We start from the raw sequence: 22886 nt of genomic DNA on the forward strand, positions 1-22886 counted from the left end.
TGGCGAGCGACAGAAGGTAGGTGGAACGACCGCGGGGAGGCAAGAGCTACATCACGCTGTCTCTCTCGCACGCCAAAGCTGTGAATATATCGGTGAAGGGGGACAGGGGGCACGCGTAGTGCAGCCAATCGCGTTACGTCAGCGAGACGCGCGAGACTCTGTACATGTGTGTGTGTGCGCGTACGTGCGAGACCGTGACCAGGGTCTGGCATTTTTTTTTGTCTGAATATCGGGCCTTTCGATCGCGATCTCTTACGCTTCTTGCATATTAAATAACAATGTACTGTCAACTTTCTTCAAGAAATTAATAAGTACATCAAGAGACGGAAAAGAATGATTAATTGGCAGTCTATTAACGACCGAGTGTTATACAATTTTTAATATTTCTATTTGATGCTATTCAGAAAACCGCTATTTATAATACATCCTTTATGTATATCATGAAAAATAATGATTATAGTATGTATGTACTATATATGTAACATGTGTGTGTGAGTAATACAGCGGTAGCTGACCGTGGCGCGCGCGTTGGCCTGTATTTATTTGACATGGTTCTAACCTCGCGAGATCAGAGCAAGATCGGCGTGTAACAGCCTGTCGTCGACAGGGGTTTAAGAATTTATTTTAACCGAAATGTCTAAACGAAACAGCGACTATGTCGTCACGGAACACCGCGATTTGCAGGTTGGTCAGGAAAGCACTGTGTGATTATTTTATGTTGGAAATAATGACTTTTGTCGTACCGGAGAAATGAGTATCTTTTTCTTTGATGTTCAGGCTAACACTATGGCAGTGGATGCGACCGGTAATTACGTTCTTCTAGCCGGGTAAGTGATCTTTACAATCGATTTATCATGACAAATATTTATTAATTTGTTAATAAATAGTAGTCAGGTTTGCAATAAAGTTTACTTCAAAATTGTTCCCAAAATTCTATCTGTGTTATGTGAGAAAGAGATTTAATTATCTTATTATTATACATCAATTTATCAATTATTATTGATTTTATGTGAGTAAAAAAAAATTTAGTAAATGTATAGAAAACGGGCCTACTCTCCGATCTTATTCAAATTTTGCACACGCGTAGATTTTAACCTGTAAAAAACGATTTTGATAATTAAAATTGTCGCAAAGCATTAATAACAGGGTTACGAATTTTTTTAAATTGACACGTAGTAGATTAGGTAATATGTCACAACAAATGTCTATGCATACTCTGCGTGCTCTCTTACCTTTTTTTTTGCTTTAACATGCCCCCCTTACTATTTTCCTGCTTTAAAATAACTTAAATAAACAATAGAAAAAATTATTTAATTTTATAATTTTATTATTTATATAAATATTATAAAATTAAATAATTTTTTCTACTGTTTATTTAAGTTATTTTAAAGCAAGAAAATGGTAAGGGGGGCATATTAAAGCAGAAAAAAGGTAAGGGAGCATGCAAAGTATGCATAGATATTCGTGGTGTGAAATATTACTTAACCTAGTAAATAAATTTAAAAAAATTTATAACTTTATTACTTATGCTTTGCGATAATTTTAACAAACAGATTCGTTTTTTACAGATCGAAATTTACGCGTAACCAAAATTTCAAGAAGATCGGAGAGTAGGCCCGTTTTCTATACATTTACCAAAAATTTCTCTATTAATTTTCTGCTCTTCTTACAGCCGCAGGTACTTAGCAGTGAAACATTTGGATGAAGATGTGAATACAGTGAAGAAATTTCAGCGTCAAAGCAAATACGAAGTTGGCTCTGCTGAATGGAATCCATGTGACTTAAATTGCCACTTGTGTGCAATTTCTGTAAGTTTTTAGATATTTTTTGTATGAAAAAAAATGTATGTAGAAGATCTTTGTTAAGTTTTGGTGATTCTTTTTTTTTTAGAGTAATACACGAATTGAGATATTAAATTTTAATGAAGCGGGAGGATATGAGTTGCAGACAACACAGAGCCTGAAAGCTCATACCCGAGTAGTCAGCCATCTGAATTGGCATCCTAAAGAACCAGATATCATTGCTTCTTGTAGTATTGATACATTTATACATATCTGGGATATTAGGGATCAGAGAAAACCATGTGTGTCTTTATCTGCAGTTGGTGAGATAAAAAATATACTTAAATAATTCAAACAACAAATAATTCAACGATTAAAACGTTTTCGTGACTTATTTGTAGCGGGATCGTCTCAAGTACGTTGGAATCCACTGTCGTCTCATATCTTGGCCACGGCGCACGACGGAGATGTCAAGATATGGGACCAGCGGAAGGCAACAAGCCCCGTACAGTATATAACAGCTCACTTGACAAAAGTATATATTTCTGTCGAAAATTTATATTGTAATTTAAATAATTTTAAAATTTCTAAATCAAAATAAAATTTTAGATACATGGTTTAGATTGGTGTCCCTTCCAACAAAATCAATTGGCAACATCGAGTCAAGACTGCACCGTCAAAATCTTCGATATTGCCAATCCGCGTAGGGCCGAAAGTATTTTAACAACAAATTCTCCTGTATGGAGAGCAAGATACACGGTAAGAATGTGCAGATGTGGAAAAATTTTTATTAGTACTTTGTATGGTATGTAATACTGTAATTTTTTTACAGCCTTTTGGAGAAGGTTTAGTAACAATAGTAGTACCACAATTACGACGTGGAGAAAACAGTCTCTTATTATGGAACACATCAAACCTCAGCGCACCGATATATACTTTCGTAGGCCACACGGATGTCGTGCTCGAATTTCAATGGCGGCATCTGAAACTAGGTTATTATATTAAAAAATTATTAAAAAAATCTTATATTAAGAAATTAATAAAAAATACATATTTTATGCATTTTTTTGCTAGAAAATAGCCAATTCGAACTCGTCACCTGGTCTAAGGATCAGTGTCTGAGAATATTCAAAATAAGTCCATTTATTAAAAAAGTAAGACTTTAATTTATCTTTCTCACAATTTAACGAATTATAAAAATTACGAACGGTAATAATAATTTTTTTTTATTTTTAGTTATGCAGCAATGGTATGGATGACGGCCTGTCAGTTTATAGTCAGTATTCTGAAGAGAATAATCTAAGTATGTGAAATATAGTGTAGTATTTCTGTGATAAACAGTTTTAATGTGCAAAAAATGTTTTTGTAGGAACTCTGCAGTCCGTTCAAGAACTGCAATTAAACACTTCTCAGAGTGAACCTGAGATAAATTACATTACGACTAAAGTGGACGAACCTGTACCACAATCAGAAATAGTTAATCTTCCGGATAATTCCAAAAAAGTCTCGTCTCCAACTCAACCAAAGAGTTTGCAGCAGGAATTTTCTCTGATAAATATGAATATACCAAATATAGAGGTAATGATATTTAAAGCACATGACATATCAGCCGATTCAAATTAATTAATATTTAAATTTTGTTTTAGGTTAATGCAATGGACGTAGTGGAGAGAAGCTGCATGATAACCGCGTGTACAAAGAATTATAATGTGATATTAAAAGTAAATTTCCCCGTCAATTATCCGTATAGTGCGCAGCCAACATTTCAATTTTGCCCCGGCACGACGATTGACAATACGATGATGACCAAACTGCTGAAAGTTCTCGTGCAAACTGCTCAGCATCGCGTTAAAAAGAACAGATCGTGCTTGGAACCTTGTCTGCGCCAACTAAATATGACATTAGAGCAGGTAAGCGATTTTTTTGTATTATTATATTATCACAAAAATATAAATTTTTATTTACATCATGTTTAATAGATGTGTAAAAAAGACGAGGATGAAGGCGGCCGTTTGTATCATATGCAGGATAATAGCAATTTTTTGGCTTCACCTAATATCTGCGCGAATTATCAAGATTCCTATATACCGTTTCCTAGAACGTCCGGCGCTAAGTTTTGTTGTGTAGGTACGTATACGTGTATCTTTTAATTTTATATTTTTCTAATCATATTTTGAACAGGTATTCTTGTTTGCTTCGGCCGTCCCTCCTACGCGAGAAAATCGTCAATGAAACCAGGAGATGCGACGCCTAGAGCACTGTCTGCCTTGGATAATAGTATTAGTAACAGCGAACCTTTCATGCATATGTACCGAAGTTCCTATGTGCCAACTAATGACAATATGTCTATCAGCTCCTATTACTTTCAAGATCGTGTAAGAAATATTTGAAATGATAAAAATAAGAGTAGTACATGTATATTATAACATGCGTTATCGCTGTATCAGCAGAAAGATCTTCGACGCGGATTACATGGCGCAAGTAGAATGAACGATCGGTCATATTTCAAGAATTGTCACCCGATGGTTATGATATATGACGTTTCATCATTATTCTTCGTTAATAAAGAGCTCGCTGAGAAATATACGTGAGTACAGTTATGCATGTTGCTTAAGTATATAATGTTTTAAAAATTAATAAAATTCTTTTTTCTTCTTTTAGAATTAATACCGCAGATATTTCAACTATGTATAAGCACAATGCAAATGTAGCTGCTGCGTTGGAAAGGCCCGATTTAATTCAAACTTGGTGTTTAGCCGGTTTAATTATTTCGCAACCACCGTCCAATACTGAACAGAACTCTAATCACTTGGGTCATTTTCCTGATATTAATGCTCCATGGCCTCTACACCCTTGGGGCCAAAACTTAATTCATTTCTTGTAAGTGTTTTTGTTGTTGCAATCTTTATAATTATTAATATAATTGTCTCAATCGTCAATCAATTGTACACGTAATTATTTTGTATTTAGAATACAGCATTACGCTAAGCAGTCTGATGTTCAGATGTCTGGTATGCTGAGCTGCGCTCTTAGCTACCGATCCGAGAACACGGACGCTTTGCAAACCAGGCTGACTAGCAGATCTGTGAATGTCAGTGTAAGTATGCAATTTGTGTGAAAGAGCAAGAAGCGTAAGTTGTGTGTTACTTGAAAATTTCGCAGGACTGAAGCGACTATTTATCGCACAAACTTAACAGAGGAAATTCTGTATCTCGTATGCTTTGATATTGTATAATAATGACTTAGGCACAGCACAGTGTCCCTTTCTTCCGATGCATGGGAATATGTAACTTTTTTTTAAAGTGACGTGAAATAACGTGTAATTTGTATAATGTTTGCGAAACGGTACGGTATGCTTATTTAATCATAAATAAGTGATGTATTAACTAAAAGCTATTCAGCGAATTTTATGAAAATTTGATCGTGCAACATATGCTTTAATCTTCTATGCATTATGATTTAGTAGATATAACATACCGTACCGGCGTGTATTATCTTTATTTTCTAATTGGATATATATACATATATATATCACTGCTAACAATATAATATTACGTTTGTTATAGAGGCTTTCCATAGGAAAATGGTGGTTAAAGGTAAGATTTCTGAATTTCGTTAAAATAAAAAATGTTTTAAGTATTAATTTTTAGAATTTTGTTGTCACATAATCAATATTTTTGTTCTCTTGTCTCAGCATCGGACTGAAAGTGTTACCACTAAATGACCTTTGTCCACTACGATTGGCTAAAATTTAGATAATACGTTTATATAAACCCAATTAACAAAAAAAAATTATATAAAATAATGTGTGCAGTAACATGTTTTTTAGAAAGTAGCAAATTGCAGTTAGTGGTTAAATGACATGTGCTGTTTCTCACAACCAATTAATTGTGTATATTTATGCAAATAATCATCTCTTAAAAAAAAAAAAAATCATATGTAGACAGTAGTTTCATAATACTAATTTATTGCGATCGATTTATGTTGTTAAATGCTAATGTTGCTATGCGTGTGTTGTACACTGTATGTGTGTGTAATATATGTGTACCCCGACTATGAATTGTTTCATTCAATAATTCTTGCAGCCTGGTGGTTCGCCATATCACACGATACATTTGGCAGATACCACATTAGAAGGATGGAATTTTCAGAATTTAAAGCAGCACCGCTCAAATTCGTGGTCGGAATCGTTGGATGATTTGAAAGTAATTCAAGATACTTTCGGAGACTCTGCGAAAAATATTAAGTATGTTTGTAGACTATTTAAAAGTTCAGAAGAGAGAGAATGTGTTTAAGTATTGTTAGAAATATCTCTAAATTTCTGTACGTACACAAGTATTTTAAATTAAAATATTAATGTTAAATATTTTACGCAGATTGTTTGACGAAAAATATACGGCATTGTATGATGGCTACAAGAAGGCGTATGCCGAAGCGTTACACAGATGGGAATTATTGGAGGCTCGGACGCAAATATTAAAACACTTGAGTGTATCTTCGTTTGACGTACAGAAGGATGTCGAATTACAAAACGAATGTAGAATTTGCGGTAAAATCAGCCCAGGCCCGCAATGCGCTAATTGCAAAGGGTTGAGTTTTCAATGTATCGTCTGTCATGTTACAGTCAGAGGTTCGTAACTTTTTGCTTAATTTGTTAAACCGGATAATAAGTATTTCAAATAAATTTAAAAATATTGTTTCTATTGCAAAATCTAGGTGCAAGTAATTCTTGCATGTTCTGCGGCCATGGTGGACATATTGAGCATTTAGCAGCATGGTTCGCTAAAGAGATAGTATGTCCCACGGGTTGCGGGTGTCATTGCTTGCAGGAAAATTCTGTGCTATTTAAGATGTAAGTAACGTAGATAACATTGTATATAATTATGATCTGTGATAGTTACAATAAGATTAAAAAAAACTAAATTGGTATATAAAGACTAATATTTTTAAGTCAAATGCCATATAAAATGCTGTATTATTGCAGAAAAAACAATCTAATTACAATTTATTTCACATATGACCAAGTTAACGACTAGTATCGATAATGATCAGGTTTATAAGGTCCTTCCTCGGGTATGTCCAAATATTTTGCCTGACCTGGCGTAAGTTTTGTCAACTTCACACCCAAATGCTCCAGATGTAATGCCGCAACTTCCTCGTCTAGTTTTTTCGGTAGCATATGTACGCCTATTGAATACTTGTCTGATTTCGTCCACAGTTCAATTTGCGCTAGCACCTGATTCGTAAACGAATTGCTCATAACGAAACTCGGGTGGCCCATCGCGCAACCTAGATTCACCAAACGACCCTCCGCAAGAAGAATAATATGTCTGAAATAATATAGCTTAATTTAATTCGTTATTAAAAAAAAAAATTTAATTCACGTAGCAGTCACGCGCAACATACCTGCCGTTTTTCAATCGATATCTATCTACTTGAAGCTTTATATTGGTCTTTTCGGAGTTCTTCTCCAACCACGCGACATCAATTTCACAATCAAAGTGTCCTATGTTGCAAACGATAGCATCATTCGGCATGTTCATAAAGTGCCGATCTACAATAATGTCTTTGCACCCAGTAGTGGTTACATATATCTGGCCCTTTGTGCTTGCTTCATCCATCGTCGTTACCTGCGAATTACAAATACGTGTTAATCGTCATAAAATCGCCACGGTTCGCAAATATATATATTAAAAGGCAGATATAGCATTTGCTGCGACGAGCGGCTGGCGTACGTGACTTCTTTTCTCGGCTGCCGAGTACGGGAAGTAGTAGTAGTAGAGCGCGTTCCCCCAGTCTCCCTCAATCCCCTGTGACCGGTGCTCTGCGGAACATCTACGCACGTGCTTCATGTGAGATTTGACGCACACCACGCCAATGTCACGTACGCTAGCCGCCTCGCAGCACCACGAACATCATTTCTGACAGTGAGTATACCTCGTATCCTTCCATAGCTGCTTGAAGCGCATTAATAGGATCGATTTCTGTGATAATAACACGACCCCCGAGGCTTCTAAGACTTTGCGCGGATCCCTTGCCCACGTCTCCATATCCGGCCACTACGCACACCTTTCCGGCAATCATGATATCGGTCGCTCTTTTGATGCCATCAATTAGTGATTCTCTACATCCGTACAAATTATCGAATTTACTCTGTAAAAAATATAAAGACAAGTTATGTAGGTTGCAAAATTTAATATGAGATATAATTTATTTTTAAAAGTGCAACGTCATGCATTGTCATATTTGTGCATCACTTATCTATTTCGTCACTTTAAATAACATCATTATTTTACGCAATCCGTTTATCTCAAATTGTACAGATAATGACTGTTACATTTTAATTGAGTCATAATCGTTAATCAGATTTTTTTTTCTATTTGTTGAACTTACTTTAAATATTAATTTTGCGTCGATAGCTTATCTATAATGGACGTTGCGCCAGATTAATTTTCTGAACTTGTTATTCATGACCTTGCGTCTGTAAAACAAACCTTCGTGACGGAATCATTGACATTAATTGCCGGCACTTTGAGTGTACCCTCTTTCACCATGCGGTAGAGATTGTGTACTCCAGTAGTGGTTTCCTCAGATAAACCTCGACATTCCTTAAGATACTGTGGATACTTGGTATGCACAAGATTGGTCAGATCACCTCCGTCATCGAGAATCAAATTGAACGGCTTGCCATCTCGAAATACGAGGGTCTGCTCAATGCACCAGACATACTCCTCGTCGGTTTCTCCTTTCCACGCATATACCGGCACTCCAGCCTTTGCCATTGCCGCTGCAGCGTGATCTTGGGTGCTAAAAATGTTGCAGGACGACCATTGTACCTGCAAAAGAATTGACGTTGTTAAATTTCGGATCTTAGATTTCTAATTAAAAATTTTTGTGCACAAAATTATTTTTAAAATTAATAAATGGCAAGGTATGCGTGTTATAAAGGAAAAGCAATGCATGACAAATATATTACATATATATTTTTGGGGACGTTTCCAAGTTAAATAAGAGATCTTTTGAAATGCAAAGAAATATTCATGCACATAGATTTCATTGTTAAATATTAGAACAAGAAGAGCCTAGAATTGAAGTGACATACGTCCAGAAAAACATTTTCTATTGAATTGTAGATTGCAGGAAAGATCAACAGGGTCAACAGTGATAACCACATTCATGTGCAAATCACAGATTTATCTTCCTATATTTCTCTGCCAATAAGCAAATAGGCATGTTAAAGTTTTATTAGTGTTACTACTGTTTAACAAATAGAGTGTTAAATAATGTGTATGTGAATTTAGACTTGTTTAAAGTTCAGATTCTAAGCGTTTACCTCTGCACCAAGTTCCACTAGTGTTTCAATCAACACTGCAGTTTGCACGGTCATGTGAAGGCAGCCAGCGATTCGTGCACCATTTAACACCTTGGATGGTCCGTATTTTTTTCTAATTGCCATGAGACCTGGCATTTCATTCTCTGCCAGGGTGATTTCTTTGCGGCCCCATTCCGCCAAGGTAAGGTCAGCTATAAACATTATTTTCCAATTAAAATTAAAAAATTATTAAAATTAAGTAGCTTCATAATTAAAAATATTTATAAAATATTTACAAAACGTATAATTTATAAATTAATTAAATATAATGCCAAAGAATAATCATATATAAAATTTGTGAGAATAATAAAAGAAAACGCAACGTGTTATTGCGAAACACGATTGCAAAATATTGCAATTACAAAAGCATTACTATTGTCGTTAAAAATAATTTCGTAACGTTGTTTTTCGCGCGTTTATTTTTACCATTAAAATCTACCCAGTAAACTTGCGTAAAAATTGATCGGTTTTTTCCTTGCATATTAGTTAGAAGACCAATCAATTTTTTTATACATATGTTTCTGCACTTTGTCTACGATTACGTGAAAATTTTCTTTCTTTAAAAAAAAAAAAAAAAAAAAAAAAAAGACATTGTCATGTATTTTGCAGTCTTTCGTGACTTATTTGTCGAGTCGCGTACATTAAGTTTGTCGGCGAGTACTTCACATTCTTCCGCGATACGTGAACGTGAGCATGTGCTCCGCGCCGCGTTCGTGTTCTTTACTCCGAAATGCGATAACGTTCGTCCGTTTGCGACGTCCGGTGTGTTTGTCACTTACCGACTTTGTACGGAGGCTTGCCAGACATTGTGCTTCGATTCCGTGAAAGATCAAACTAGTGAAAAAGATTTTGGATACTCTGGAACTGAATAACCTATATACCCAACGTACCGGCACTTCCACCACCAACAGCGCTACCCACCCACCACGTGAACCTGGCGGCTGGACGGCGCACCGCCCGAGTCAAATGTACGACAGCTTCGTCACTTCATTTCCGGACTGACCACCGAGTAGTCGTTCTCGCTTGCGCTATTTGTGAACGAACATCGCGGGCATTCGGCCGTTCGGGACACCGGGGAGGAGAGAGATCTACGAACTTTACCGTCCAGGTATGTTCAACCAGTTATTATCTGTATTCCACAAACGACGTCAACGTCGATATTAGCGTTGGACATAGTCCGCTGTATTTTCTCTAAGCTACGCTTACGATTTCGTCGCGATCGCGTTTCCGCGCGATTGCCTTTGGCTAGGCCGCAGGCTGCCCTGCGAAGCGATCAGATTAATGACTGATTATTTTGATTTTATTCCGTTGTATGTTGTGTTTTTTACGTATATGAATAATAGCATCCATATGAAGCTGCTTGTGCATGTTAGTCTTGTTTCGGCGGATCATTTATGAGAATAAATTAATGAGATGGTTGGCAAGGCAAGGGGGTGTGGGGGGAAGGGAGGAAGCGAAAGAATATCGCAGCAATCACTGTGTAACAGCGAAATTATCATCATGAGACTGTAATATTTATTGATGATGTCAGTCAAATATGAATTAGCATTAGCAATTACGCGTATCTCTCTCTCTCTCTCTCTCTCTCTCTCTCTCTCTTTCTCTTCCTTTCTTTCTCTTTTTCTTACTTTTTCTCTCTCTGCATAGATGGTACATTATCGGGAACGCGAGATGGCGCAACTGGTAATATTATTATGGGGACTCGTTATAATGAGAACTATAACGAGTATTTGGAAATTATCTAACACTAGCTCGAACTGTAGGACTTATTAAAATTTACAAAAAGTTCAAAGAAAAATATAACTTAATGATGGAAAAATAAAGAAGAGACCCTTTATCAAATCTTTTCATTTTTGAAAGCATTGCCAGAGTATTTCACTTTTAATTGAATATAAAACGTGAAAGATACATGCAAATCGCGAAAGATATGATATAAAAGATCTGGTTCCCTTAACGAACTCTAATGCATTTCGATTCTTGCCACTGCACCCGTTGATTGTCCTCCGCGACCCGTCGCTTTCGGTGCATGATCTCGCGGAGTTTCTTCAGCAAGATGAAATTATCCCGCAGAATCTGCGCTTGCCGTTCGCGCTCCAGCTGCAACCTCTTCGCGTTAAACGAAACGTGAGGTCTGCCCTCCGGAGGGTTTACGTCCACCGTCGGTCTTGCCGTTTTTACCTGCAAAGCGACACGAATGAGCGCAATCGTAAATTTTCCGACGACCTTACGGAATGTGAAAGCGTCTCTCCGAGTTTTAGGAAAAAAAAAAAAATATTATTTAATAAAGAATTCATTGAATAAATTTTAAAGTCAAGATTTTCTTTACAGACTATTTTTATAGTTTTTTTTTCTTGTATTGGGCTTTCGTGAGACTCTTAGAGTTTTTATCAAGGAAGTGACAAAGAAAGGAAAGAAATGTAGGTCGATTAAGTGTTGAACAGAGTTAGACCAAAATTAATATTGATAATTTGTTAGTGCTCACCTTGGACCGGTGACGTTCGTACGCTTTTCGTTGCCAGGAAGGCTCATTCTCACTTCGTACCTTTCCTCGAGTCCACATGCTGCGTACTTGATAACGCGAATATTTATACTATATAGCTCGAGTGCCTACGTTTCTCTGGCAACGGAAACGTCTGTATTGATTCTTGTCGCCCGTGAATTGCGCGAAAAATTTTATCGCAAATATTTATGGACTTAGTTGCAAAATTTTTCTAATAACCAAGTACTATTTTATGTAACAAAGCATGTGAATATATGTAGAAAAATATTAACTGATGCAAATCGGAGATTTTTATAAACTTTTTACTTGCACGTGGTTCTGTAGAATTTCTTAATCGAGAATAAAATATAAAATACAGACTACAAATTTAATTATAGATGTTAAAAATTTGTATGAGTTTATATAGAAGATGAATAAATGTAATACTTATTTAAATTTTGCAAAGTCTGTTAGGAATATAGCAAATTATTGGATTAAAATAAAATTTAGTTATAAAGACACGGGGATTTTTCTTTTTTTTTTTAATAGAAAATAGATGAAAAGAGCTAATCTCTCGAAATGATATAGGAAAACGATTTCATCGAGCCATGTTTCTACCCTTGCTCGCGCAAGTACGCGTAACTAACAATATGTCATATGCACGCACGTGCATGCGTGTTTGCTTGTATGTATCATGCGTGCACTTCCTCCCTTCGCAGACGCGGGAAGGTACTGCCATTGGCGGATGCTGTTGGACCAATAGTCCACGGCAGGAGGCGGAGATTCGCTTATTTCGATCCGGAGACGCGCGTAAAATTTCTTTTTCGACACGCTTAAATATTCATGTGAACGATATACGAACAAAACGGACGAACTCCACGTTAATCTTATAATTAATTTGAAATTTTGTAACTTTGCAACAATCTCCCGAGATTCAGATTTTTTATAAAAATAATATTACAACAAGGAAAAACTCATAAAGCAATAAAACAGAATGGAGACAAGTTATGCCCCATAAAAGGAAGAAAATATATTGAAAATTATGGAAATTACAAGAGAAATTTTCTACCTGAATACGACCAGCAATACTTTTAGTCGTAAAACCTTAAACTTTTCTTGTATTGTTTTGTATTATACTGTATTATATGGAACTATAAAAATTACAGCTTATTCTAAATTTAGGATATATCTACGACTTAGAAAAAAAAAAGAAAAAATATTAGTACGCTATATTCACCTTTGAAAAATTAGTATAATAAAAGAACAGCATTAATTACAGTCCAATCAAGGTTCTGCAAAAAAATTTTTTTGTAATTTTTATATCCCGGGTTAATTAATCTCGCCAATTTTTACAATAAAACAATATTTTATTGAACATATTATTAATATGATGACATCAAGAGATTGATTCGTTTGAGCGTATTAAACGTACGGGAGATGAACAGTAGGATTACGAGAAACGAAGCTGTAATACATTGTCGGCGCTCAAGAGAAAAACGTTGAGATAGGGAGGGCAAAAAAAAAAAAGGGGAGGAAAAAAGGATAATAGGTATCCATGACCGGTGACGCCATGGATTGCGCGTTCGCCGGAGGGTCGTTGATCTTAATCGCACGCGGATCTTCGACAATGATCCTCTCAAATGGATGAGCCCCGCCACTCGAGAGAGAGACGATTCCCTCGAGGGGATACACGCGGTGTTGTATCATCTAAGCAGGCATCCGGCGACCGAAATGGGCAACCCCCGATCTCTCTGTTCGACACGTACTTCCCGTAGAGAAATAGCCGGCGAATCCGGACGCCATCGCGTCGATCTCGTGCGTTATATTGCCCTGCAAACTGGCGACGTATCCTTTCGTATCGTCAAGAGTGCGAGAAAAAAATTGTATGACCCCTTTCGGGCGCAAAGAAAAGTATTACACTCTTCTTGACTGATTTCGATTTTATTTTTCATTTCTAAAACGTTTCGAGTACGGTTTTATTTGTTACGTTATAATTGTGAGATTATAATTATTAAAGAAGACAAAATAATCGAGGACGCGGAGTTTCCCCGTTAATAATCACGTATCCTAGCTTTCAACCCCCAACGCTCGAAGAGAAATAAAACGCGCTTCAATGGGCTACGAAAATAAACGGTTCGCGAGTTGTCGAGTCTGGACAACGGCGTTCTTCCGTCCATTTATAAAATCATGAAACCAGATTGCTGGGTGAGTTTCCTCCTTCTCTCGCCCCCTGAAGGGGGGTGCAAGCTCGCTGCGCCGGGGTGCAGGGTATCGGTTCCGGAGGGTTGAATCGGGTGCCAGGCTGACTGGCTGGTCGGCTAGAAAAGCCTAGTGATTCAGAGATCGAGAGAGGGAGAATACCGAAGGCGGTCCAGAGTCCAGAGGCGTGTCGAGTACCCAGGAACGATCCGGATCCTGCGTGGGGGGGAAACTCCGCGCGCTTTTCGGTCCTCCAGTCTTCACCGAAGCGCCACATCGTGCGTGTCGTTGCTGGCAGTTGCTGGCGAGAGTGTTCCTTCATCGGTTGTCTCGTGGACCAGACGCGGGTTAATCGCGCGAAGTATAGTACGAGGTCGTATTTAGTTCGTAATCACTCGGGCACTTTGAAGTTCATCCACCTTTTCTCTGAGAGACGCGATCTCTCGGTGACGCAACAGAGCAGCGATCCAAGTGACATCCACGAAAAAGAGGATAGCGCGTCGCGTAAAGGAGGCCCGGTTAATCCGCGGCAGCAAAAATGATGCATGCAATGAGCGAGCATGCGGGGGTGGGTGTGCTACCGTTCGACGGGATGGGCCTGTACGAACAACCGCGGCCACCCCGGCTCGTCTTCAAGATGCCACGCGTGGTACCCGATCAAAAAGCCAAATTTGAGAGCGACGAGCTGTTCAGAAGACTGAGCCGCGAGAGCGAGGTGAGCCCATCGCGATAATCAACACGAGGCACAGGTCATCCAGAAAATTTTCAGAAAAGTTAGGAGAGGTCTCCTCCTTCCAAACCGAGATTTATCGTTATTGCGTCACCTAATCAGTGCTAAGATTCCGCGGACTAATCGTTTGGTTTCGAAATCAACGCCGGGGTAGGGGGGGTCCGTTTATTACTGTTCGCCGATCAATCTTGACCGGAAATCTCGAAGCGTGTCTTTCGAATTACGTGGCGCAATGTGCAGTGAGAAATCTCGAGGCGGCAGGATTTCCCGTCGCTCGCTAGCTTGGAATACGCGATGCCGTAGGAATGTTGTCCTTTCTTCGAATTTTGAGTTCAACCTGCGGATCACCCACGAGCGACGAATTAGAATTCCACATTCACTTCGTCTTATAAAAATATTCACGTGAATCACGGACGAACTTTTCGAAGCGTCGGGATTTCGATAAGTTGCCGCGCTAAGAATATCGACAAATTAATTGATTTAACTCGCTGAAAACGACTTTTATTACAAATTTCGTCACTTGATCGTATCGTGAAATCTGTACATTAAATTTAAAACGATATATCTGTAATATAAGCTACATGTGCAAATTGAGTTACGTATCTTTTAAAATTCAAATTAATTTGCTTTAATATATGTATATTTATAATTGCTTTGCACTTGTTATTCCCGAGATAGACATTTGCCATGTGTCAACCTGGTACATTACTAATATCTGGTTTTTCTGTGCAGGTGAGATACACTGGTTACAGAGACCGGCCACTCGAAGAACGTCAAGTACGCTTCCAAAATGGCTGTCGAGAAGGTCACACGGAAATTGCATTTGCGGCGACGGGCACCAACCTCCAGCTTGTTTTCGGCAACGCATCCGGGAACTACCCCGTCGATCCGAATGACTGCGACTTCGACAAGGAACACGGCAAGGTAAGTGGACGTCGCTCTTTTAAAATTATCTCGATTATCGTGGACTTCATTCTGAATGTGTTATCCCGATGGATCAATTTTAAATCCTCCGTCCTTGCCGTTACAACCTTAAATCCATTCCTGAATAAAAATCAATCTTAAAATTAAAGAAATAAGGTTTACCCTGCGCGAAAGTCTACGGAAAAGAAATTTCTTAAAAGCATCGGCTGCGAACGTAAAAATAAAAATATTATAACGCGACATATATATATATATTTTTTTTTTTTTTTAATCTCAGGTGGTTTTGGAGATTATATTATTCTCGCGTAAAAATCACAAATATCGCAAATTGCGCGAATTAGGAAAAGGAGAGATCTCCTCTATTGAATCCTCTTTTCAGCGGCAAGCTTAGACCCCGACAGTTCGATTCTCGAAACGGTGATTCCCGTATACGATTGTGCGGTCGTAATTGGTTCGTACTACGGGCAAATTAGGGGTCGTTAGGCATAGACGCTACGTAACTTTTCGGGCCCATAATTTAGTATCCGGCCGCCACTTCTCGAACAATAGCGCCGACGTGTCACCCCCGCATCCGGTCGCCAAGAATTCCGAGTCTCTCTGCGGGAGATCTGTCTCGTTCGGGCGAGAGAAACTGGCCCAATTTATCTTCCGCCGAATAGAACAAATTTGTTGGCCTAAAACGATTCCGAAAGTCGGGAATCCAAGAGCGATTTAACGCGACGCGACATACATGCGACGTTATTGGAAGGATAGCTCGAGCAGGCAAATATTTTAAATAATAAAATTCGAAGTTCGTCGATGGGGTTTTTAATTTAACTTTCGTGTTGGAATAATTTGTTAGGCTTTCTCTTCATGTTGCTGGCTAGCAATCACATACGCCGGCGCCGTAGCCGACGCCTGTTCGGCGTCGCCATCGCGATCGATAGTATATCACCGAGATGCCATTTTGCAAAGTGCGCGCGCTGGTTCTTTTTGCGGATGCTGGAAATGCTTCAAAATATTCTTCTTTGTAATTTTTGCATAAATTTACATTTTACTTTTGAAAGAATAGTCAATTTCATGCTTTACATGCATCGTAAATTTATATTTTTCATGCATTGTGTACTGTGACACATAAAAAGAACATTTGAGAATAGGAACAATTTTACTTTTTATCTACATATTCTTCAGAAATTAAATTGATTCTTTCAATATTTTGTAATGACCGAAGCGGAAAGTTTTAAGTTATACGTACATTAATTAGTGCTCTAGAAAAAATCTCTTTAAACGCCGACAGATGCTTTAGAACCGCCTTCGTTGTTCACACGATATAATAGCTCGTAAATCGTCCTATTTCTTACAATGGCCAAACTAAAAGTCATAATGATCTACATTTTTTTTAATCTACTTTTTTTCCCCCAAATTTTTCTTTATAACAATTATTTTTCTATAGTTTATCCGCCAGGAATAAAGATAATTTATTTTTCCAAAGCTTATATTCTCATCTCGGTCGTTTTATCATTTTCATTTTCTCCAACTGTGTATTATTTTTAAAACTTTATGCATATGACTCCGCAATTTTTTCTGGACGCTTTTACGGATCTTTCGTAAAGGATTTCTTTTCGCGAGACGAAATGGAACGGAAGCGATTCATTAGATTTCACGCATGGAGCGCGGTTGTGTTTACGGGACGACCCGCGGTCTCCTTTTTGTTTTAATCGACAATGAAAAAAAAAGAATAAAGAGCGACGCGCGACCACACGTGCCCGCGTGCATTGTGCCCCTCGACGTGCCCCGTTGGGCGACGTAATAATTAAGGGAGAGATTTCATTCGCGATCAAGATAAACCCGCGATAGAGAGTGCGCGTGCAGTGCCCGATAATGACGGCGTTTTTAACCCTATCCCATTGAGCAGAAAATGGAAAAAAAGAAAGAAAAATAGAGAGTTGATTCGCGCAATAATGAAGCTATCGATAAAAATCTTAGCGTTAAACGAAGGAAAAAGTATTTAAGGCAATATTCGCTACGATTCTCTCTTGGACGATAGAAAAGAAATCACTCGGAAAATTCAAGCGTGAAAATTTAGCTTTATCCAAAAGGATTATCTAAAAGAACCTTACGAGAACTAGGATACGTCTTAAAATTGAGCGATCGTAGGGAAGAAGGATGCGCACCTTTTGTCGTAGCGGGATCCCTTTTTACTTAGGCGCTGCTTTAATCGCAGAATTTATAGTTCGGAAATGATCCTAAGGGCTCGCGCACATCCTGCACACACATCCTGCTCGTAAAAGTTAAACGGGACTGGACCCGAGCGAGAGACAAAGGATGATGCTCCGTAGCTGACCGTATGCTCCTCACTTGCCGTCCTTTCGACGGCGCGTCCGTTGACGAATGTTTTCGGGGGCATTCGCAGGCCTCGATCGTAGTGGACCCGGCGCAAAAAGGCGCTGCCGGCGACGCCCATCGTGAAACAAAAGGACCGGTGAAATAGCCGGCCGTTTGTTTCGGGGCATTTAGGTGTTCTTCGCCCTTGCCGTCGATTTTTCACCCCTTTTTCTCGCGCGGCGCGTCGCTCGCCTCTTTTTCTTTCCGCGCTCTCGTTTTACCCCCGCCCCGCATTCCCCGATGCAAATCAGAAAGGGTTGCAAAGCGTGGTGGCGCGTTACATTTTAAATATCGCCTATTACAACGGGCATTGTGCGACGATAACGATTGTCACGCCCGTGCGCGGACGGTAAGTAAAGAAAAAAAAAAAAAAAAATAGAAACGAATGCCTCCAACTGTTCTTTCCTCGTGAGAACGAAGCAAGGCGATGACTAATGACGACGTCGTATGCCGCGCGTCCACTCCTCTCTCTCCGCGCGGATTCTCGTCAAAGATGACTTTTTGCGCGTCTCGAAATATACATATACATATTCCGCCGACTCGTTCCGTGACAGGCAGAGATCCAAAGATAACATCACGATTACGAAAGCGAGCGCGGAAATGATAACGTGCGCAATTTATAAATTTATGATCGCACACCTTTTCCGGCAAATGTAGTTTAATTGTTTGGGATTTTTCAGTTTTAGAAAAATACTCGTGGAAATTCTAATAAAATGTTTTTTTTTTATCTTTTTTTTTCCTCGCAAGTAAAGCGTTTAGTTTCGCTGTTTAAAGTAGAAGTATGAAACTGCGATCCGACGTGAAAGTAATGTAACGCGAATGTAGCTCACGATGTCTTTACGAGGAAACGGCAAAGGACATTATTCTCGAGCCGACGTATTTTCCTGGTTGTGTTTCATACTTATGTTAATATGCGCGCCGCGTAAGATTGAACGCATAATGATTTCGCCTTGCCTTATCTGGCGCATTAATATGCATAAGATTGCAGGAGAGGGACTTTCTGTCTTGAATAGAAGTTGATCTTGTCGCCACGCGTTCGCCGCGAAATAAAAATGCCTCGAGATTCAATCTGACTACTGACTGTAAAAGCACATGAGGAAATTTATTTTAATATGAACGTAAATTTTTATTTTACTTTTTTTTATCTTGAATAAAACAAGTCGCTCTGTCTAGGAGAGATGGAAAAAACGAGTTTTTTGAAAAACGGAAACCTGGGACCCGTAGTCCTTTGAGGGCTAAGAGCCGCGAGCGATTCGATTACGGAAAGCGTTTAAGACCCCTGCCAGCCCGCGTGGTCGCACCCTGCAGCTCGATTATTACTGCATAAAAATACACCCCGTGGCGCATTGTTGACGACGCAGCTGTAACCTTTGCGAAAGAATGTAACGAGAAGTAACGTCGATTTACCACCGCCGGGGCAGTCGTCCGTTCGCGAATTTCACGCCGAATTAATTAAGTTACAAATAGAATCAGGCCGTCAATGTGTTAAAAATTCAGCACTCCGTTGACTCAAGGAAAAAGAAAAAAAAAAATAAGAAAAGTGTTAGTGAGATCTTTTTTATTTTGTTTATCAATGTTGTCATTACAGAATTACATATTTAAATTTCTTATGAAATCGAGAGCGAGATATTACACGTATAGTCTATCTGGATTGTTTAGATCTCTGATTTGTTTCGTTGATTACGTGCTCGTTATGTCGAGATCACAAACACGGTCTCTCGACTGGTTTTCCCCGGATCGTTCTTGACCTCGTAATAATATCTGGGCTCCGCAGCGGGACCGGAAGTCGGGTCGTTTACCAGAAAATAAAATAACACCGTGTTGCATCGTCGGCGCGGAACCCGGTAATTGTCAGCTTTTCGAGAGCCCTCCATTAGACTTTACTCGGAAAACACCGCCTAGTAATATTCTCGGATTAATTAGGAGATATAAATAAAGCCAGGAAAATACCGTCAATTACTGCATCGTGACGCATCGAAGTTTAATATTTAACACGATATTCGTTACAATATTCGCTGAATAAACGATTTTATAATACATTAACAATTAACGAATTAACGCAATTTTTTTTTTTTTTTTTTTTATAAAAATTGCAACGGGTAGGAATGTGCGCATTAAAATAATGCGCTGCAAAAAATTGCGCAATCGCCATCGACATAAGAGTCACTTTTGCTCGTAATTGACTACTTAGGAGAAATGTAGCTTCGCCTCTCTCATTTCTCCCTTCATTTCGAGATAGACCGCGAAGCCTTCCCGTACCTTCCAATCTGCGTAATCGTTCTCCGGAAATAAGAAACGTTGTCGGACACGAGAAGAGGGGCGCGCGTGATTGAAACTTGTGGATCGCGGCACGTAATAGAGCTACAACTCACACCAACAACGTGAATTTTGTAAAAAAAAAAAAAAAAAGAGAAGAAAATCAAGGGTTGCCTTGAGAGCGAAACGAGCGGCCGATGACGGCTTTGAGAGAATATCGATGCGTCTCGTCGTTTTCTTTAAGGTCAGAGGACTCACGAGATAGAACAAAGTTCAAATCGACAATTTACGAACGAAAATATTAAATACTTCAAAACTCGAATAATATTTTAATAATCGTTAATTTATATATTGGCACAAAGTTATTGGAAAGCATACCCGAACCTCTTCTTCCTGCAATTAATCCAGCATCCTACGAAATATGTCCGATGCAAATAAAAGTTTACCTCAAGATTTTACCTGAAGCCTCTCCAACGTACATACCTCATCAAGCTCTCCATCAATCCCGAGACCATCCGTCCAGGAGTCACGATATCGGGAATTGAATGTCTCGCGACGTCAGCGAGTCCGTAACGCCTCGATGGCGATGTTTTAGGTACACCTGCGCTCGCACTTGATCATGAACGGCGTGTGCGTGAGGTGGCGGGGCTGGATCGACTTGGAACGACTGGATGGCGTCGGTTGTCTAGAATACGACGAGGAGCACGCTGCCGAGGAGGACGCGCTGCTGCGCGACCAGCTCGAGCGTTACAATCAACGGCTGCGCGACTTCGAGGAGAAGCAGCGGACCTACCGGGGTGGTCCGGCGTCGGCCGCGCAGCCTCCGCATCTCAATCATCACTATCACCACGACACGCACCACGCTACCAGCCACCATCATCACCATCACGGCCACCACAGCCGACACGTGGGTGGCGCGGGGGCGACGGGTGCTACCGCGACCGGCATCGAGCCCCACTTGCCGCATCGCCAGGACGAGATGGAGGTGCGACTAAGGGCCTACTGAGGCCCGCGTAGACCCTCCGACTGTATCCGATGATTGGTAAATGACGACAAGTCTCTCGTGGTCCCGGTCTCCCGAAGTGACGTCGTGACTACGCGGGATCGCGGCTCGATGAGGAACGATACCGATATCAGCTTTTTTCATGCCTGGTCTGCGGCAATAATTACGTGCCGCGTATCCTGTCTGTGTTCTGTAACGAGAAAATTACTAGTCAAATTTGAGTGATATAATTATTAAAAGTAATTTTCGTTATGGTTCGCGCTATTAATTGAGTCATATCGACACGCGCGGTAAAAGAAAATCGTTAAAACAGATGCGTTTTTACGTTAAAAGAATTTTTTTTTTTTTTTAATTAAAGTTCGTTAATTTAAAATTTATTTATACTAATATATAAAGGCACCATCATCAGCTAACGAAAGATAAATGGAATTTTGCTTCCTGTCTTGCCGGCTAATGGATCGATGAATTATTTTTGCGGTGTCGCCAAAAAATGTATAGGATTCCACTAAAATTCCTTCTTGTGAAAGTTATTCAGCATCACGTAAAGAAAGTACGGGGGATGACCCATAAATTTGACCTGGGTGGGCTCGAGAGTTTCCGTCGGCCGAAATATAACTGTTACATATAATTACAGATCGATGTCATATATTTTTTCGAAAGGTTATAATCATCACTCGACAGTTATTAATAACCTTCGTCGCAGAACAGGCATCTCTTGCTTAAACATTTACGATACTCGCTTTTTTTTATTACCTTAATATCTCGTAACCATTTTTACAAAATACGCATGTTTACGAATTAATCTTCTCGCTCAGGCATATTAAATCTTTTATCTAATTGAGCATTCGATTATTGAGCTTCTTAAATTGTAATGAGTCTCTCGAAGAGACAGGAATGTTCCGTGACTATCGGATAGTGGAGAAAATTAGATTTCGCGATCGTAAAAGGTATCGTATCTTCGGTCGTCTTCCGCTGCGGAGAGGACGAGATCGCCGCGTCCGTTTACGTTCGTGTGAAAAGGATCGTCGCGGTCGTAATGATTGTGTCATCGAATGAACGGTCATTGATGTTTCCCATCGGTAATAAAATACGTGAATCACGACGATTCTTGAGTGTTCGGCTAACAAGCACGATGAATCATCTGCTGATCGTAACGTCTGCTTGTGTTTCACGTTTGAGTTGAGTGCGCGATCATCGCATGGATGAAAATTTTTTCTTTTTTTTGTTACATTGTACATATTTGTAAAGAGTTTATAAATTAAAGATATCACTTGCGTCGCATTTTCCGCCTGATTCGACCCGTCTCTCCGCTCGTACCAAGGTGTTTTCTGTGTAACCGTGAGGATTGTGTTAAGAATCATTAAGTTATATACGTATTGTTTATGTGGATTGTCTTCGGTCACGTCAGTAGATGCTAATTCACACCGTTGGACTTTACCGTATTAAGTGGCGCGGAGTAATCGCCGTAATTCTAATCGTTCCATTATTCTAGGAATTTGTATTGTGTATTATAAATAATACAAGTGATACCAAGAAGATTTCTAGAGACTGGTGCCGTTTAATCTGTTCCCGCATTTATATCTCGATATTTTTCACTGTAATAAATCTCCCCTGGAACGCTTGTTCGTAGAAATGTAACGAGTAATTTCGGCAAGTCGATTATCTGCGAAGGCAGTCCTTGATTTGGCAGTCGGTGACCTATTAAATGATATAACAGTTCCACCTCGTGTCTATTGTCCTCTCATTGTCGAAAGTAACTTACTTTGACGTGAAAATAG

The 22886-nt window shown here is 39.2% G+C and overlaps 4 protein-coding genes across 9 annotated transcripts; 2 read left to right on the forward strand and 2 right to left on the reverse strand.

Moving 5' to 3' along the window:
* The first annotated feature begins 94 nt into the window (after window positions 1-94).
* Wdr59 (WD repeat domain 59) lies at window positions 95-6774 on the forward strand. 6 transcript variants are annotated; one of them, XM_070655568.1, is made up of 20 exons: window positions 95-684; window positions 778-827; window positions 1673-1808; window positions 1891-2104; window positions 2183-2316; window positions 2391-2540; window positions 2614-2773; window positions 2856-2935; window positions 3018-3057; window positions 3151-3359; window positions 3428-3691; window positions 3761-3908; window positions 3963-4156; window positions 4229-4368; window positions 4443-4661; window positions 4752-4878; window positions 5348-5377; window positions 5867-6027; window positions 6158-6411; window positions 6498-6774. In XM_070655568.1, the coding sequence occupies exons 1-20, from the start codon at window positions 634-636 to the stop codon at window positions 6635-6637; spliced, it is 2901 nt and encodes a 966-aa protein (XP_070511669.1). In that variant the 5' UTR covers window positions 95-633; the 3' UTR covers window positions 6638-6774. The 6 variants fall into 6 exon arrangements, with proteins under 6 accessions (XP_070511669.1, XP_070511667.1, XP_070511672.1 ...); XM_070655566.1 differs by having other exon boundaries at window positions 97-684; window positions 3018-3084; XM_070655567.1 differs by having other exon boundaries at window positions 98-684; window positions 3018-3084; window positions 4232-4368.
* On the reverse strand, window positions 6738-10090 carry Ahcy (adenosylhomocysteinase). The gene is made up of 6 exons (XM_070655636.1): window positions 9933-10090; window positions 9115-9305; window positions 8276-8617; window positions 7719-7934; window positions 7188-7411; window positions 6738-7111 (listed from the first exon to the last, which is right to left on the reverse strand). Exons 1-6 carry the CDS (start codon window positions 9958-9960, stop codon window positions 6814-6816), a joined length of 1299 nt encoding a protein of 432 aa, XP_070511737.1. The 5' UTR covers window positions 9961-10090; the 3' UTR covers window positions 6738-6813.
* A 64-nt stretch (window positions 10091-10154) lies between these two features.
* LOC139102060 (uncharacterized protein CFAP97D2-like) lies at window positions 10155-12330 on the reverse strand. The gene is made up of 2 exons (XM_070655693.1): window positions 11636-12330; window positions 10155-11331 (listed from the first exon to the last, which is right to left on the reverse strand). Exons 1-2 carry the CDS (start codon window positions 11711-11713, stop codon window positions 11104-11106), a joined length of 306 nt encoding a protein of 101 aa, XP_070511794.1. The 5' UTR covers window positions 11714-12330; the 3' UTR covers window positions 10155-11103.
* A 1648-nt stretch (window positions 12331-13978) lies between these two features.
* On the forward strand, window positions 13979-22644 carry LOC139102039 (protein big brother). Its single transcript, XM_070655666.1, has 3 exons — window positions 13979-14546; window positions 15294-15485; window positions 20701-22644. The coding sequence occupies exons 1-3, from the start codon at window positions 14370-14372 to the stop codon at window positions 21109-21111; spliced, it is 780 nt and encodes a 259-aa protein (XP_070511767.1). The 5' UTR covers window positions 13979-14369; the 3' UTR covers window positions 21112-22644.
* The last annotated feature ends 242 nt before the right edge of the window (window positions 22645-22886 follow it).

The sequence above is a fragment of the Cardiocondyla obscurior genome, linkage group LG04 (genome assembly GCF_019399895.1).
Source record: "Cardiocondyla obscurior isolate alpha-2009 linkage group LG04, Cobs3.1, whole genome shotgun sequence".
NCBI lineage: Eukaryota > Metazoa > Arthropoda > Insecta > Hymenoptera > Formicidae > Cardiocondyla > Cardiocondyla obscurior.